This window comes from Paracoccidioides brasiliensis, assembly GCF_000150735.1.
Source record: "Paracoccidioides brasiliensis Pb18 unplaced genomic scaffold supercont2.10, whole genome shotgun sequence".
Classification (NCBI taxonomy): domain Eukaryota; kingdom Fungi; phylum Ascomycota; class Eurotiomycetes; order Onygenales; family Ajellomycetaceae; genus Paracoccidioides; species Paracoccidioides brasiliensis.
In genome coordinates this window covers 777,718-795,740 of record NW_011371367.1, presented here as the reverse complement: position 1 = coordinate 795,740, position 18,023 = coordinate 777,718, and the positions used below count along the sequence as shown (strand labels likewise).

The window sequence follows — 18,023 nt, the reverse complement described above, 5'->3', positions numbered from 1 at the left end:
GTTCTAGGAGGGATTTTAATACAAGGGCCTAGGTCCCTGATAATCAAGAGATATGACCTTTCTATTGCTTACACTATTTTATCTAAGGCATAAATATACCTCTATATTTCCGCACCTTGATTTGGCTACACCGTACATATCCCGAAGAGATTACTTTTACTTTTTATTTCATGGTTTCTTGTGGCTGAGATATGAGTAGTGGATTTTGGCTTACGACCACGTTGATTGGAATCAACGTCTATATTGATATATCGCGGGAGAAGAGGAATGAAGATGGGTTCGATTCACCACAGAACAGAGGATTTTATTGACATCTACAGATGATTTGTGCAGTGAGTGGAGGGGACAAATAACGAGGTGGTGGGTGCATGGCATTCCTTTTTAAACCTGTAGTTTGCTGAAGCTAAGATCAAGGGTAGATCCTTCAGGTCAGGAATAGTGAATATCTGCCAAATCCTAGTTCACGGAGTTCAAATCAAGAAGAATAGAGCTGTTTACCAGCCTCTCATACACGTCTATCTATCTAGGGTTCTGGACATACATTCATGTATATATGTTCATATATTGCTCCAGAATATCACTATATCAACCTGCACATGAACATCCCTCCTCTTCACCTCCCAATCTCAAACGGCCGTCTAAAGCTCTAGGGAGTTAGATTTGGAATGGGAATTCCTCCGTTCCTCACATCCTCCACGAATGCCATTTGTTTCATATTATTCTACTCATGGCTGCTACTACCACCATTCGCATCAATGAAGACATCCTGCATATCAAGATCGATGGTAGGCGGAGCTGAAGTACGGGTAACAGTGGAAGTGGATGAGGCGGTGGGAGTATCTATGACAGGAGATATAATTGCTGACGACGACGATGATGATTCCGGCCCGGCGAGGACGGAACAAGAATGTTGAGGTTTCATATTATTAATACGAATATGGTCGAAGTTGTTGAAGGCCGGTTCGGTGCTGCTGCACTGGCTATCGGAGTCTGAGATGGGATCATTGAAGGCATCATCGGGTGGAGAGAAAGACCAGACCTAGGAGAATGTTAGTCTAATCGTTCGAGATTGAAAGAAGGGAAAATGCCGTCGAAAATATTTGAATAAGCGATTAATCGCACTCACCTCCATAATAGTCCGTCCCGACCTAGTAGCCATAATGACCGCCTTCTCATCCTCAAACACAATCCGCCACACCGCCTCAGACGGCTGACTCAGCTCCCTAACAAACTGGCCCGTCCTCACGTTCCAAATCTTCACCCGTCCATCACTTCCACCGCTCACGATCCGGTTGTCATCAAATTGCAAACTCGTGATGCTATTATCATGCGCTGCTAGACGGTGGATGGCTTTCATGTGCACAAGCGACCAGACCCGAACAGACCCGTCGGAGCCTCCGGTGACGAGCGTGTCACCGCGCATCTGCAGCTGGCCTACCAGAGAGGTATGGCCCTGCAAGATCGCATGGCACTGGCCCGTCTGCGGGTCCCAGATGCGAACGCTGGTGTCCAAACTGCCCGTGGCAATCCTCTTGCCGTCGAAGGCAATTGCGTAAATCTGGCTGAAGTGCCCAGATAGCGTTTTCAGACACCGGCCTTCGGAGATATTCCATATCTTCGCTGTGGTGTCGTAGCTGCCCGAAACTACCAAGTCTTCATGGATCCCTAGACAGCGTACACTTGCTTGATGACCGACGAGGACGTTCTTACAGACACCCTTGGTAAGGTCCCATATCCGTAGGGTAGTATCTCGGGATCCCGATATGGCAGTCGTCGCGTTTGACATTTTCAGACAGCGTACGGTGGACGTGTGGCCCCGTAGCTTGTGGATGCTCTCACTATGAGTAGATGACCCGTTAACAAAAGTACGTTTGGTAATTGAAAAAAATAAAAAATAAAAAAAATGGAAAAATGTGTGAAAGGAAACGTACCCAGTAGCCATGTTCCAAACACGGACGTCACGGTCACATCCACCACTCACAAGAATATCGTCCCACAGAACCATAGCCCAAACGCCCATTACATGACCTTGCAATGTCCTCTGATGTTCACCGTTGGTATTAAATATATGAATCTTAGCATTATCAAGTGCGACAGCGATGTATTTGGAGGTCAAATGTAGGCTTGTAACAACGCCATGATCGGGAGTGATGTGCTTGGTGGTGACATGTCCACCCTTTCTCCACGCTGCTTCGACCATGTATCTCTGCTTGAAATGTGATCTGTAGCTCTTGGTCTTCGCTCTTCGTTTCCGCGAATGGTTTCCCGTCGACGAGGGTGCTCTGGAGGTTGTAGGCGTAGTAGCTGTGCTTGGATTACTTGCTAACATATCATCGCTACCGCTCCATGGCTGTTGTGAAGAACGGGTGTCGTACGGGTTGGGGGGAAGGGCGAACGAGAATGGTTCGTGGGCCTCCTGAGAGACTTCGGGCACTCCGCGATAGGCATGATTATCACACAGAAGCTTCCAGGTCATATCGTCATTCAAAAGCTCGTGCCATCGCGTTGATACTTGTGATGCCCGAGCAAGAGTTTTCGGGTCATCAATAAAGGAAAGGATCTGCAGTGTGCACAAAATATTAGTCCCGATAGGGGAAATGGAAAACCGAAAAAGTTGAGATAAAAGTATAGAATAAAATATTTACCCTTAAACACAGCTCATTTGGCAGCACTTTGAATGGGTCCTTTTTCAACCGTGGACTGACAAGGTGATAGACAAAGCTGAGCTGCTGATTATCACAGAGATTCAGAATTTCCGCCAGAAATCTCTGTCCCTCTGCCCGACCCAGGAGGCTGAAATGGTGCCTGGCATCTCGTAAAAATGTATCCTCGTGCTCACCAGCACTCTGCCAGCTAGGCGCTCGCTGGTGCGGAGTTGGACTCGGGGCAGGAGTCGGCGGAGAAGCGGGCGCGGATGCGTGCAGATTGTGAAGTGACGGTATGGACTTGTTGGGGCTGTGGAGTGGTTTAGGATGCGAGCACACGGAGGGCATAGAGGCATTCGCCGACCTTCTGCGAGGATTTACTGGCGGCGGCAGGGCAGTAGAGATGTTATCATCACTCTCCTCGTCCGAATCCATCATGGATACTCGCTGCGAAGAGTATCGGGGGAAATACCTCGGCTCCATGATGGGAGGGAATAGCGGTAGAATAACGTTATGTACTGCTGGGTATAAAAGTGCACGAAAGAAGAGGAGCCCTGAAGATATGGGATGTCAAGATCCCTCATCTGTCGGGGGTAGTGGGTGAGTGGCTGGGTGAATGGAGTTCTGTCGGTTGCCAGATCACAGGCCCGGGGAGGACGAAACTCGGAGAGCTTAGTACGGCGGCTAAATTGATCAAAATGGCAACCAGAGGTCCGGAGAAACAGGGCACAGGGCAAACACAAATATAAGTCTAGACAAGCTTTTTGCTTTTGACGCCCCTTGCCGGGATGTATGTGTGCAGAAGACCTGTCAGCGTTGCAAGGAGGGCCTAAACATCGAGGGCGAAAAAGGAGTGGAAACAGTCGAGGATTGTTGGGTGAGGTTTGAGCTTTTGAGGATGCGGCTGGCCAAGGATTGCCCGAGGTTGCTGGTAAATATTTGTTCCGGCAGCCAAATAATACGCAGTTTAACTAGTTGGTACCAGTTGACTCCTCCGGGAGGGCTGCTGCTCATCATTACAATGGGGCAGCCCTTTTGTTAATTTTATGTTTTCAGAGTAGATAAAGGACTTTTCTCTGCAGGGCCAGCTATCCAATGGTATTTATCTCCAGTGAAGGGGGTGTATTTCTGACTTCTCATGCTGAGATACCCTGTTCATCTGCTCACTGTTGCATCTCATTCCAGGCGAAATCCAAGAGGCCCTTTTCAACCGTTGAACGAACACCTGGGGCATTTATCACAGATATTTACTGCTCTACCTTCGTAGAGAGCCGATGCTGTATATTTCACATTGCTCAGAGTCTGCTTACATTTCGAAGACCACAGTTGCTATGTCATCCAGTCCGTCCGTGATAGAGCCGCTGTCACGGTGACTATGTGTGTCCCCTAGATGCCAGAGACGCTTTCGAGCGGCTGTCACCACGGGAAAACTTCTACGCCCATTACATGGCCTGGTAAGGTAGATCGTTGACTCTGTTATATATCTTATCCCTGATGTCTACACCTTCGGCCCTGATTTCTGGCGTAGAGCTGCCTGGCATGGTTCTCGGATTATCATGCGCCAGGTGTCGACCGAGGCTCTACACACTTTTGACTTCATCCCCGAGACATACCGTGCATGCGGGGATGATTGGAGACTTCTCGCAGACAGAACTGGTCTAGCAGATGGAAGTAATTGAAGAATTTTTTGCAGTATTCTGCTGTTTTTCTTGCAAATATAGGAAACTAGTACGTACGTTGCTGCAGGATTTTTCTCTTTGTAACTGCACGCTCACAAACGGAAATAGGGCAGAGGTGACCAGGAATTTATACCAGCAGTATGTATCGGCAGGTGGTCCAGAGAAAATAACAACTGTGTCTGAAAGGTCTAAGAAATTACACCGCATGTTTAGTCCGGATATCTACCGTAAACTTCCACACAATCTGAACTTCCTCAGTGACATCACCCAGGGTGCGTATTTTCTGAGTAACCAGCAGGTCGCCCGTGAAGAGATTGGTGGCGTCAGCAAACTTCTGGGCGAAAATGAGATTTATCAGGAGAACACGAGATGGCTCCAAGCCGGTATTTCATATTCTTCAAGCTTTAGTAGAAGAAAACTGGAGTATAGCACCACCAGTGCCTCCCAGTGAAGTTTACGATGTTTTTCTTCAAGGTTGGGTGGCGACAATGCAGCAAAGGTCGAGGAGATGTGTGCATGTCTTGAGGAAGCTAAAAGCTATGCAGCCAACCCTCCATATGAGCAAGCCATCGAGAGAGATATACAGAGCTTTGCCACAGGTCGCACGGAAGCATACAGAGATTCGCAGGAACTCTGGGTCAAGGATATGAAACCTGCTGTGGAAACTATCCTTAGATTCGTCGAACCGTATCGCGATCCATATGGTGTCCGCGCGGAATTCGAAGGACTGGTTGGAGGGTTGCTGATCCAAACCTGACTGCGTTAAACGCGGGAGTCAACAAAATTCATCATCAAGAGGCTACCATGGAGGCAAGGCTACAAGAATGGAGGTATGGGTCCCTTTGAGAAAGACCTTTTCGATCCACCGAATTACACGAGCCTTCAAGCTACGGATAATGGAAAGGGATAGACAAACGAGATCATAATATTAATGTTTACTCCATAGTCCTTGCATAGCCGTTCCGGCATTTTTCTTCCTCGGAATTAATCTGCCTAATGTACGTACGTCCTCTGTACCTTTTTCTTTCTTGACGGAATATCTATATGTACGCGAGGAGTTAAGTTCCAGTCACAGTTCAATGACATCCGCCAAACGGATGGATTTAAAAATGTCCTGATTAGCAATCGACAGAAGCCCATCAAGAGCTCTTCCAAGGTTTCCCTCGTAGAAGAATCTGAGATCACAACTTTCAATTCACACCTCAACACCTGATCACATCAAGGAGTTAACCTGCCAATGGAATCACTCCATATATGTATAAAACATTCAGGCGACGAATAACAGATGTGATCCCCTTCGACGGATATTTTCCTGTGCTGCGAAACCGAATTGCAATTCTCCATCAACATATCAAATTTTAATCCTCTTGGATGGGAGGGGGAAAGACAGAAAGAAACAATTGCAAAGATAAGTTGGGCTGCAAAAAAACAACAGAGATGACAAAGGTTCTAGTTAATCCAATTTTCTAATACATAGTTATCGGGAAAGTAAATATTTCCCTTCCCCTGCCTTTGCAATAAACCAATATCAAACCAGGCAGACCTTTTCTATTACGGCATCCAAGAATGAGATATATCTTCCCAAATAATCAACAAAAAATTCACATACTGCTATCATTACAGAGACAAAGAATGATACGCCGTTACTGCTTCCATATTCATGTTGTTGGTGCTCCCTTGGGCGGACTTCCTCAGGAACTGGCTTCACAGGCAAAAACAAGAGTGGTTGCGCCATGTGGTTGGGTCGAAGCCCGCATAGGATTAAGCCTCAGGTGGACTCGATTCCAATTCTCATTCTCATGTCCCGTGCCAGCGTAGTCTGATAAAGCCAGAAATAGTTCGGACGAATAGAGCCAGCTCCTTTCCCCACACCTTCGAGGAATAACGTAGTGGGGTGCACCATTCTGCTCAAAGCTCGACTAATGAGCATGCCCAATTTGCAAAAACAAAGGCAAAATCATCCCCACGACGGTCGCAATCACGTCTCTCATGGACTTTTGTTGCGACTTATGCGAATTCTCCCGCCCCTCACCTGCATATCCGTTGGCGTATGTCGAATCTCGTCCGGACATATCTGCCGTCATCGGCCCCGGGTCTTGCATCGTATGCATAGCGACATACCTAGCCACAACAACAAAAAAAAAAATAAAAAGAAATAATTAGATCCCCTATTTCCAACTAGTGTAACACATGCAGGAAACTTACAAAAACGTCCCCGCCGAAAACAACAACAACATTCCCGTTCTCCACTTCGTCGCCTGTTCATCGCCAACATGGCCCGATAAAACCGTATGGGCAATGATCCACGTAACCAATGCACCCACCGGCGCCGCCAAACTGAAAATCAACAGATGCCCCCGCGCCGCGCGCGTCGACAGCCCCTTCCTCAACAAGACGCTCGTCAATCCAAAAGATGCCGGCGCTTTATGCACCATTATCGCCAGGAAAATGATGAAGTTGAGACTCGTACTGGACGTCGAAGCGCCAAGGGCGATTCCGTCCGCAGCGGAGTGGATTACTAGGCCCGTTGTTGTCGCGAAGTCTTGTCTGGATGAGCTGCCGCTGGTATCAAAGAGGCTTCCTCCTGTGCGGGAGGGGGAGACTGTGCGGCCGAGAGCGGAGCTTAGGTTATCGAGGGATATGTGGTAGGGGCGTTGTTGGTGTTTTGTGGAGGAGGCGGCGAGGGAGGGGAGTGTATCGACTAAATACATCAGGATGAAGCCGCCGATCAGGGCAACTCCGATCCAAGCGTGCGGGGAGCTCTGGTAGGAGTTTCCTTCCCTTATTTTCCCATCCCCTTCCTTTCCTTTCTGTTTCTGGTGTAAATCCTCTCCCTTGCCTAGTTCTTCAGGGCTACTATTCAAGGACTCTTCTTTCGGCTTATCCTCTAATTTGGGTGTCTCACTTCTGAGGTCAGTAGCACTGATGGACAGATTGTGATGCCATCGTGCATCAAGAGTATGACCTCTGCCAACAACATTAACATCTCTCCTGTTGGAGTGTGCATGCAAAACAGCGGACGAGCTATAGAGTGTCTCGACTCCCTCGGGGATGATTACAATCAGCGACGTGCCCACCAAGACACCCATTCCCAGTGCGGAAATGAGACGTAGTTGCGACGAGGAGAGTGAGAAGGACAGCGGGAGTGAGCCGACGACGAAGGAACTAACGCACCATGGCATGCGGGAGTCTTGTTTAGAGGAATTGCGAGGAATAATTTGGCAATTATTTAAATAGGGCAAAGCAGGTTCGCTTACACGACCGCCATCACCAAGCTCAAGCTGAGCAAGGTGAAAAGTCCACTCATTATGACTTTAGGAATTACTCCGCCGTTTTTGACCAAGAGCAGATATAACAGTTGCCTCCTATCTATTCATCGTGGACTGCGGCGCCCGTGGTCATGTCAGGAACGGATTGTCAAGGGAGTGAGGGGGACGGCGCGCTGTCAATAAAGGGGGGTGTGCGTGTTCTGGATCCCTAGTGGTCTCCGAGACCACTTATTGCAGGAAACTTGGCTAGATTAAAAAGGATCTACCTTTGAAGAGAGATGGTTTAACTCCGTGGTCGAAATATGAAGGATGCTATTTAGCAAAATATAACTTATCCATGAAATAAATGGTCGAGAGACGGCCGAGTCCGTCTGTGAAGTGTTTTGAACCGCCGTCTGTCCGCAAACAGAATCACGTGTAGCCAATTCACACGGCCAAACAGTTCTATTCCGACGCACCTCACGTCTAGAATCATCCTCAACTCAATCTCGTCCTCTCAAATCCTCACATCACAATTCCTCCTCATGGCACCTAACCGGTGCTCCTGTGAAAATGAGGGCCGAGGGCACTTGATGACAGCTCCGGCCCTTCCCCTTCAGATCACGTGGATCTCTATTATATGGTTTAATCTTTTCTACTCTCCCGTAATCCGACACCTTTTTGATCACGACACCTATTTGATCACTATTTGATCAACCCCCCCACCATATTATTTGACAGAAGTTCAAATAAAGCAATAACCACTAGGAATTACATATAGATATTATATAGAATATATTCTTAGGTCTGTGAGCAGCTAGGAGCTTTGTGTTTCGTACTGCCACATTTACTACAGCGTGGTGGTGCTCGATTTTTAGTTCTCAGAATTGTCCTCAACCCTCCCCTCAGCGGGCTGATTAGACTCCTGAGCCTGAACAATCCTAGCCTGTTCTTCCTCAGCTATATATATACGTGGCTTCTCTCTCTTTTGTGCTTCTCTCTCTTTTGTTTGTGTCTAGGGTTGGCAGCTCTCAGCTGCTTGACTTCCTCCGTTAAAAGAGCAACCTTATGCATGGCCAGCTGACATCCGTTAACTAGCTGATCGAGAGCTCGATTTGTGGGACTAGAAAGAACATCTGTACGGTGTTTAATCTTGCTGCTCTGCCGTTCCAATTGGGTCATGTTGCAGGGGGTCTTGAGGAGGATTGAAATCTGTGAGATCCATGAGCTGATCCTGGCGGGGTAGGAGTATGGAATATGTAGCTGAGTAAGAACCTCATCTGGATTGAATGGAATATGGAATCAAGCCCGTGGCTTTGAATCCATTTCTTATAGTAGTATGTTTTATAGTCTCCTGCCTAGCTGCTGCGTAGCTGATTAGGAATTCATCCTTATCAATGATTGATCTCCAATCTCATGCTCTGCTCAATCTTCTTGCCATACACTCTCTTTAGTGGCGCGAAAAACAGCTCACATCTAGTAGCTGCAGTAGATGAGAGGAATGAGGAGGCATATAAAGTGCTATGATATGGTGATCCAGGCAGAACTTGTCAAATCCAGCTGTAGCATGACTGCCATGTCTATTCATAATCAGCAGTCTATCTCTGCCAGCTGTACAGCCATATAAGCCAAGCTCATCTGTAGCCCAACACTTCTCACTAAGACCAATTGTCTAATCCGCTGGCAGTTGCTCGGACCATGAGGATTGATGAAGCTTGCCCTTCAGTATGATCATAGGAGGTAGACTCCAGCCCGTGGCATTGACCGCCTCAATCACGGTTGCTCATTCTCTATTTCCTGACTATATAAGAGATGGCTTGCCTTCTTTCTCAGGTCTAGTAATCACCCAGGCCGTTGTAATAACTCCCATTAGAAAGCCAATCTCATCAAAGTTGTACATATCCTACAGTACAATTCCATCATTCTTTATAGTATTATCCACCAATGTAAACCATTCATGTAGGAGCTGTAAATCCTCGCATAAAGCTCACTCGTAGTTATACTTGCATGAGAATCTAGTCTCCAGTTCAGAGAGCTCTCTGATAAGTCTTTCCACCCATCTTCCTCTCAGAGTAGTTGTAGTAGCAGATTCTCACGCTGAAAGTAATGGATTGGCCATATCTTGGAGACTGTCCTCTCTCATCCATGGAGGAGAGGACTTAGCAGCAGCTCTAAGAGTTGAAATTTAATTCATTTCATAGGCTTTAATAGCTAATGAAAGTTTAGCTTTGATTTAGAAGCTTCTTTGCTAAGGGTGGTTGCCATATTGAATAATTTAATGACCTGGGATGAAAGATATCAATGATCAAATGAGATCATAAAGGTGTCGGATTACGTTAACTAAGCTAGCCGGTCTATATTTCGACCAGACTCTTTTTCGACCACCCTATTCAAAGTAACCACCCTTCCTATTTTGGGTAAATATTTAACTACAAATTCAATCTAATTGTCATTCAAACATGCAGGCTTCCAGACCTGCTGCTAAAGCTGCTGCTGCTGCTGCTTTTTTAGCCTCAATTTCTGGCTTCTGTAGTTGTTTTCTAGCCTCTAGAGCAGCAGCTTTCTCTTGACCCTTCTTAATCCTTTCTATATTGATAAACTGGGTATTTGGATCAACTTCCACCTTCTTTTTGGTTTTTGACTGCTGTAAGGTCTCTACTTGATTAGATAGTTTAAAAATTGTAGACTGACTGGCAGCTTGTAGAGCATTCAACTTGTCAATCACCTTGCTAGCTTTGCAAAGAAAAACCCACTGCTTTCTTGTAAGAATTCTCTCCTTATTCAACTGCTGCAGAGCCTTATATATATGCCTAGGATCTTGGGGGGTTGTAAGCAAGGGATCTTGCAGTTCAGAAGATAGAGAGGTTGTAGGTGTCACTGGCCTAGGGTTAGATTGACCCTGATCTCAAACCTGAGAGGAATCTAATCCCTTGGAAGGATTAAATGGCACTAGACCAGCTGCTTTCCACCCTCCATGTATATTATAAGATTCTAAGGCCTTTGAACATGCTTGTTCATAGGCTTGTATGAATCTTCTTTTCTTCACAGGAGCTGCATCATCCAGATAGCTTAAGACAATGATCTCAGCTCTATAGTAGCTCTTCATGGGTGAAAACACTTCAAGATCCAATGGCTGAAAAACATGAGATGTATGAGCAGGTAGAAACACTAAATGAATCAAGTTTATATGACATTCCCATAGAAATTTGATAGTGATGTGACTGTTTGACCATCCAGCCTAATAATCTATGCTGACCTTCCTTAAATGTTTGAGGTAGAAAAATCGGACGTAACCAGTTGAGACATATATTATTCAATGTCCATCTATTATCTGATGTTGTATAGGTCCAATTGGGTATATTCACATCCTCAAACCAGCTAGATTGTGCATTTTGACCTTGAAAAATGACTAGAGGGTCTATATAGTACCCATCAGCACTAATAGCTTCAAGAATTAAAACCCACTCGTGATTAGAGGGAGATTTAATGTAGGTTTTGCCTTTTCTTTGCTCAGCAAGCACTCTGGTGTTCATACATACTTCTAAAGCAATGCCATGCTCATCCATGTTCCATATATTTTCAGTGACTATCCCATGAGCCTGTTGTGTCTCAGAAAAGTAGTTATAGAACTGCTGAAGTGTTTCCTGCTGAGTATTCTCTATTCTTTGAGACTCAATCCTTCAGCCAACCACAGATCTTATCATAGGATTTTGTTTTAGAAACTTTCTTATCCAATCCTTACCCAGCTGAGTGGGATCTCGATTCATTCATAGAATTTGGGTTGCCATTTCTCGTACACGTGTGTGAGAGGGTGGAAATCCTTGTGAATCTTGCTCTTTTATCCATCGAACTAGAAAGATCTCTTGCTCTGGAGTCAACTTTTGTTGATGTTGATGAGCAATTGCTTGTTGAATGGAATCATTCATTCTGCTCTTCAATGTGCTTTGTGGGATGTTATATGCTTTAGCAGCAGCTCGTTCAGATTGAAAAACACCATTTTTTAAATTCTCTATAGCAGCAGCTATAGCAGCTTCGTTATTAGGCTTCATTTTAATAATGTGGTTGAGAAAACGCGTGGTAAAGGTGGTGAGTTAGGTTTGGATAGAGTGGTCGAAAAAGTGTCTGGTCGAAATATAGACCGGCTAGCTTAGTTAACTTACTACTAACTAACTAACCCAAACAATCCTAGCACCTCAAGCGTTCTCACTCAGCCAGACACGACAAAGGGCGAAGAACGCGATTCCTCGACAACTTCACATCCAACACCTCGCCGTCGCAAAGCAGACGTAGTGCCAACGAGGTTGCAGTCCATTAGTGGACTTGTTTAGCCAGAATGGAGAACCAGTCCCCTTGTAAGCACCCGTTCTAACCCTCTCTTTTCGAAAATCTAAGCTATTTAAGCTGCTCCCATGTTTGGGAGCTCCGTGATGAATTAGCTGACCCACTGGCTGATGCTTGATTTGCGATACCTAGGGTCTTGCGATGCAAACGATGCTATTCAGATATCCATTGTCCAACCCGGCCAAGAAAAGCTTGCTACTCTCTCCACTTTCCAGCCCGAGTTCACATATCCAATTTTCGGTGAAGAGGAAACCATATTTGGCTACAAAGGATTGATCATTCGATTGCGTTTTGCTGCGCATGATCTCAGATCAAATGTGCATATCTCATATGATGAAAAGTTCAAGACAGTTGCCGACGTTGCTCCCGTGGATCTATTGAAGACACTGAATCCCTGGCTGCCAAAGTGTAAGGAACACTCGCGACGCTGGATGCCGTGGGAATTTGGATGGAGGCTGACATTTATCGCCATTTGTAGCTTCGTTTGCGCCTCTGGAGGACTTTGAAGAATCGGTTCTAAACGATAAATTTGCGAAAGACTTTAAACCCCCAGGAAAGCTTGTCCATAGCTACACAAGCAAGCAGAGGAACTATGAGATTTGGGCCGGTTCATTAACCGATCCCGAAATTCGGACTTTCCTCGATCGCGTACAAATATTCGTCTCTTTCTTCATCGAAGGGGGTACCCCAATCACAACGGACGATTTTGAATGGACCCTTCAAAGGTGGACAGTATACCTCATGTAAGGATTTTTCCCTCATAACATTTCAATTGGGTTGGTAGCGTTCATTTACAGAGCCATCCAGACTAACAAGATCTCTGTTGCTGGATAGTTACGAAAAGAGGGATCCTCCCAATCCCACAGCCTCACCATACTCATTCGTAGGCTACTCAACCACATACCGATGGTACTTTTACCTCGAAGACCCCAACAACAACAATAAAATACGTCAAACGCCAAAAATCTTAGACACCCCCTTCCCCTACACAGATGGAATCTCCATCTCCCAACTCCCCGCCCGCCTTCGCATTTCCCAATTCCTCATCCTCCAACCCCATCAGCAATCCGGTCACGGCTCCCAGCTCTACCACACAATCCAATCCGCCTGCCTAACTGACCCCACCCTTCATGAACTCACCGTCGAAGACCCTAACGAAGCCTTCGATTACCTCCGCGACATAAATGACTACCACACCCTCTACCCCGAATTCCTCAAACACAAAATATCCATAAACCCCAACCCGTACCAACCAGACGACCAGGCACAACAGGGAGCTCCACGCCGCCGTCGGCCCCGCCTTATGCCTACCTCCGCCCTCCTCCCAATAACCACTCTCCGCGACCTGCGCACCCGCTACAAGATCGCCCCTGTGCAATTCTCACATATAGTTGAGATGTACCTCCTAAGCCAAATCCCAGCAGACCATCGCGGCGCCAGCAATACGAATATAGCGCGCCTGCTTGTGCAGAAGTGGCGCGCACCCAACGAGCATGATAGGCGGTATTACTGGTGGCGCATGCTGGTTAAGCAGCGGCTGTATAAGCGGCATCGTGACTTGTTGATTCAGCTGGATCGCGAGGAAAGATTGCAGAAACTGGAGGAGACCTTGGGAAATGTGGAAGAGGGGTATGATGGGTTGCTCAAGGCGTTTGGGGTTAAGAGGGGTGGTGGGCAGAGGGGTGGAAAAGAAGGTGGAGATGAGGTTGAGGGGGAGAAGGATGGGGAAGGGGAAGGAGAGAATGGTGATGTGGAAGGGAGCGGGAGTTGGGAGAGAGGGAAGAGGAAATTTACTGTTCTCGAAGATGAGGATGAAGAGGGAGAAGATGGTGGAGGGGAAGGGAAAGACGGGGAGGATAGGCCGACAGATGGAGAGGAGGTGCCTTCCGCGAAGAAAATGAAGACTTGAGCCTCCGCGTCAAATTTGTTTTGCTTTGGCTTCGTTTCTTCTAGTCCTCCACATTCCCATGTTTTTCATTCATCGACCAGGCAGTGTGTGTGTGTGTGTGTGTTGTGTTCTCTGGAGCTGCCTCTTTGCCATTTTTGATCACCTTTTTCTGTCTTCTGTTTTGTTACATACCGTCAGCTAGGCTACGAGACGCAAAATCTTTTTGTTCTGTACCAATATCACGATGTGACCAAAGTCAGGTTCCTTTGAGGGAATATATTTTTGTTAATTATGTTTGTGTTTACTTAAGTTTGGGTGATAACATCTCTCTTGATATTATCGTTTTTCTATTTTATATATCCCATTATGGCAGAAATTCCACGGTGTGAATAACCAAAGATATCCATCTGGCTGCTGTTTGAGAAGAGCTTTCATAGCTTGAAGCAGGTATCGAGGCGGAGGGTGGATATAGGGGAATCTAACGAAAAGAAATTCTGGATGAAGACCATCCACTTTAGCAAATCATTCGGCGGAACTTATTTCAGTGACACATTCCCCGTGCCGCTATTCTCATCCAGAACCAATCTTTGAAAGTCGACAGCAACAATGAAGATCTTCAGTTTGTCACCGTGTTCCTTGATTGCACAACATGTGTAGCCACGCATAACATATATGGGAGTGCCGTTCGAGCCTCCTTGCGATTGGATTTACAATGAAAAGCTAGAGGTCAGAATCATTAGGGGTCCACGATAAGCCCTCTGCAGGCTACGCCAAGCGGGACTGGGCTCGGCACATGTTGCCGAAATGCGAGGAATTGGACCTCTGCGGAAACGTATTTATATATTCGAGTGAGTATTCAATTCACATTTTCTAATTATCCATTCCTCTGCTTCACTACCCTAATTGCTTCTCTTTCTCTTAGCCGGACAAAAAGAACCAGAGTTTTGGATCGGAGTCTCGTTCCGCCCGCCTCTTGCGCGCTATTTGACTATATCAGAAGTCCTAGCATTTGGAATTCCTCTGTCTTTGCTGTTGTGGGTGATATATGATCAATTAAGAAGATACCAGCACATGTAATGTACAGTATAGTTCTTGCATTGAAAGGAGGTGGCAATAGCAGTTGTGCTGAAAAAGAAACAAAACTGCGGAGATTGTCAGCCATCTAAATGTAAAGAAAGCTAAAAAGCCAGTAAAGTACAGATCTTGACACATATAGAAGTAAATCATAAAAGCCCTAGAGCATTTTTGACTGTTCTAAGTGTAGTATCAGCATTTTCTGTGGCGGACTTGGCCCCATCCTCAGCAACGGTGTCCAGATAACTCAACTTATTATTCATAAGTTCCAAATATCTTTGCCGGATTCCATTTAGATGATCTGCAACTGCTACAGCAACATGCTCCTTGAACGCCCGCATGGTAAATGATTGGTATTCAGCCCCTAACTCCTCAAAAGATGAGATTCCGTCTCGTCCCTGAACATGACTGAGTATCTCAATCAGATTAGAAACGCCAGGCCTGTTGATGGGGTCGTAACTGATTCCCTGATTAGAGTCCGTGAGGGCAAGCTTTATTTTTAAGTAGATTTCCTCCGAAGAGTCTGTGAGGAGGATTCGAGATCGGGGATCAGAGTGTGATTTAGACATTTTCAGGGTTGGTTGTTTGAGTGACATGACACGTTTTGCTGGGGCTATTTTTGACTTATTTCGTGAGCAGCTGGCAAACCAAAACACAAATATGATAGGGTGTACGGCGTATACACGGGCATAACACTTACATATCAACGCAGAAGGCATGGTAAGCACCGGACCGTATATGTGATTGAAGCCGTTTGCAACCTCCCGAGTGAATTCAAGATGCTGCTTTTGGTCTTCCCCGACAGGCACATCGGTTGCTCTGAGTATCTACAATCAGTGCTGTCCTTGTGCAGCAGCCGAATCACATTAACTATACCTGTGAACAAGAATGTCTGCCGCTTGCAGCACAGGATAGGAAAATAACCCGAGTTTCAGGCGTGACCGAGCGGTCGAATTTTCCAACGTAGAATCTTTTGGTAATTGGAGCTTACTCTGTGATGATTAGCAAAAAAGGGTTCATTGGTCTGACCAAGAGTCGCACTCCCGTATTTTGAGTAAAAGTGCCTTACCTTCCACTGCGTCATCCGTGATAAATATCCAATCGATGATATCGTGCTTAGTATCCACATTAACTCAGAATGTGCTGAAACCTGGCCACTGTTAGCCAGCAAGGAATCACCACATTGTACGCTCACACTGCCATATCATATCAGTTTATCTTTTTTTTGGACCAAAAGGCCGTACCGCAGACTGAAAAAATATAGTAGATCTCCTTGGATCAATCCCAACAGCTATCAAAGCAGCCAACATCTGTTTCCTGCATTGTCCAAGGATAGTAGGATCCTGCGGAACTGTGAGGGCATGAAGATCCACAATGGAGAAAATCAATTTCGTAGAATGCAGGGCTTCATTCTGTAAACGAACCCATTGCTGTAGCGCTCCTAGATAATTCCCCAAGTGAGGGACTCCGGTAGGCTGAATGCCAGAAAATATAATACGACCTCCAGAGGTGGGAGGATTTACAGTGGTCGAGGTGCTCACTGTCCGTTGGAGTTTCTGGGGAATTTGTGAAAGGGATGAGCTCAGTTGTTGGCACAAATGAGAGATTTTCCTTACAGAATGCCCCAATTTAGTCTGCTGGAAGGTAGCAGACATCTTGGAAATGTAATTGATTGGGGCTTGTCTGTAAATGTTGCCTGTGAATGAGGACGATTATTCCGGATCTCAAAAGCTTCCCAATAGCTTGCTCGATATTTGCTCACGTGCCGCAGAGCTCGTCGACCTCATGGCACGTGATTAGTATATAGGTAGTCTTCCGAAGTCCAATAGGTTGGTTATAGCCCGGATAGCAGGTTTTGATGAAAAACACTATCTTTAGCCAGATTTCATTGCGCACAATAGCAATTGGATGAGTTTGACATCAATTCTCCCAAAAAAAAAGGGGGGGGGGGGGCCTTTTCCATCTATAAACAAATTATATTGAAATACTCTCTGCAAATAATATAGATCATCACTTATAAGAATTATCACTTATTAAGTACTTTTAATATTTATTATTTCTTCATCAATAGCATGATTAATAAAGAAGCTATTAAATTAGCAATTGAAGATTTAAAATTATAAAAGATTTCAAATATATTCAGTATTATTTAAATTTTCTTTTTATATAAGAATAAGGTTAATTTTTTAAGAAAAAACTATATTAAAAGAACACTTGACATGACTGAACTAAGTTTCAAAAGAAAGTGTGAGAAGCATTATAACTAATATCACAAGAGAGTAGGAATATAGATGCTGTCAGTGCTATGAAGAGAAGAGAATAGCAATAAATGGAAATGTAGATATAGATTTGAATAATAGCTAATTACTGAATCTCTTGAAAAAATTTGAAAATTCAAAGTATTTATATACATAAGTAGCTATAGGTTTCACCTCTAATCTTTCATAAAATGAGTGATATAGTGCTGATTTTATTCTCCAGTGAGTAGCAATAGATTTCATCTCTAATCTTTCATGACATGAGAGATTAGTAATATAAAGTGCTTATCCTAAGTGCTGATTCTAAAGTGCTGATTCTGAAATATGTAAAGCACTGATCCTAAGTGTTGATTCTTCATGAGATGCTTTAGTAAGCAATGTAAGAGCAAGAAGCTAGTGCAAAAGGTCTTGGCATCACATAAATATTCTAAAATAATGGTAAAAAATACTGGTGCTTTTTAAAGAAAAGTAAGTTTTTATTAATTATATCTTTAATTCTTGTTTAAATTTTAATAACAGTTTTTAATTAAAAGTATTTTTTAAATAAAAATTAAAAAATTATTTTAATTTTATAAATTATTAATTAAAATTAATAAGAAATTTTTTTTTACTAATATAAATAATTTAAAAATAAATAAAAATCTTTAAAAATTAATATTAATAAAATAAAAAATTATAATAATAATAATAATAATAATAATAATATATTTTATACTTTAATAAATTTATTAATAATATTATTAAAAATATAAATTTTATTAAAGTTTTTATTTTTATTTTAATTTAATTTTTTTACTTTAATTTAATTTTTATATTTTTATTATTTTATTTTAAACTTATATTTATTTAAAAATTTTTATTAAATATATTTAATTTTATAATAAATTAAT

At 44.2% G+C, this 18,023-nt stretch overlaps 6 protein-coding genes across 6 annotated transcripts; 2 read left to right on the top strand and 4 right to left on the bottom strand.

The window, feature by feature from the left end:
• Positions 1-721: 721 nt before the first annotated feature.
• Positions 722-3,128, bottom strand: PADG_07160 (uncharacterized protein; the record flags this gene model as incomplete). Its single annotated transcript, XM_010764267.1, has 4 exons — positions 722-1,039; positions 1,127-1,838; positions 1,932-2,560; positions 2,646-3,128. The coding sequence occupies 4 exons, from the start codon at positions 3,126-3,128 to the stop codon at positions 722-724; spliced, it is 2,142 nt and encodes a 713-aa protein (XP_010762569.1).
• Positions 3,129-4,201: 1,073 nt separating this feature from the next.
• PADG_07159 (uncharacterized protein) lies at positions 4,202-5,234 on the top strand (the record flags this gene model as incomplete). The annotated part of the gene is made up of 4 exons (XM_010764136.1): positions 4,202-4,316; positions 4,375-4,747; positions 4,799-5,054; positions 5,121-5,234. The coding sequence occupies 4 exons, from the start codon at positions 4,202-4,204 to the stop codon at positions 5,232-5,234; spliced, it is 858 nt and encodes a 285-aa protein (XP_010762438.1).
• A 781-nt stretch (positions 5,235-6,015) lies between these two features.
• PADG_07158 (Mn(2+) transporter ATX2) lies at positions 6,016-7,506 on the bottom strand (the record flags this gene model as incomplete). Its single annotated transcript, XM_010764135.1, has 3 exons — positions 6,016-6,243; positions 6,307-6,445; positions 6,530-7,506. 3 exons carry the CDS (start codon positions 7,504-7,506, stop codon positions 6,016-6,018), a joined length of 1,344 nt encoding a protein of 447 aa, XP_010762437.1.
• A 596-nt stretch (positions 7,507-8,102) lies between these two features.
• Positions 8,103-8,754, bottom strand: PADG_12246 (uncharacterized protein; the record flags this gene model as incomplete). The annotated part of the gene is made up of 2 exons (XM_010764326.1): positions 8,103-8,266; positions 8,658-8,754. 2 exons carry the CDS (start codon positions 8,752-8,754, stop codon positions 8,103-8,105), a joined length of 261 nt encoding a protein of 86 aa, XP_010762628.1.
• Positions 8,755-12,023: 3,269 nt separating this feature from the next.
• PADG_07156 (histone acetyltransferase catalytic subunit HAT1) lies at positions 12,024-13,822 on the top strand (the record flags this gene model as incomplete). The annotated part of the gene is made up of 3 exons (XM_010764134.1): positions 12,024-12,321; positions 12,392-12,656; positions 12,748-13,822. 3 exons carry the CDS (start codon positions 12,024-12,026, stop codon positions 13,820-13,822), a joined length of 1,638 nt encoding a protein of 545 aa, XP_010762436.1.
• A 1,202-nt stretch (positions 13,823-15,024) lies between these two features.
• Positions 15,025-16,530, bottom strand: PADG_07155 (tryptophan-tRNA ligase; the record flags this gene model as incomplete). Its single annotated transcript, XM_010764133.1, has 5 exons — positions 15,025-15,488; positions 15,576-15,694; positions 15,752-15,867; positions 15,945-16,025; positions 16,120-16,530. 5 exons carry the CDS (start codon positions 16,528-16,530, stop codon positions 15,025-15,027), a joined length of 1,191 nt encoding a protein of 396 aa, XP_010762435.1.
• Positions 16,531-18,023: the final 1,493 nt, after the last annotated feature.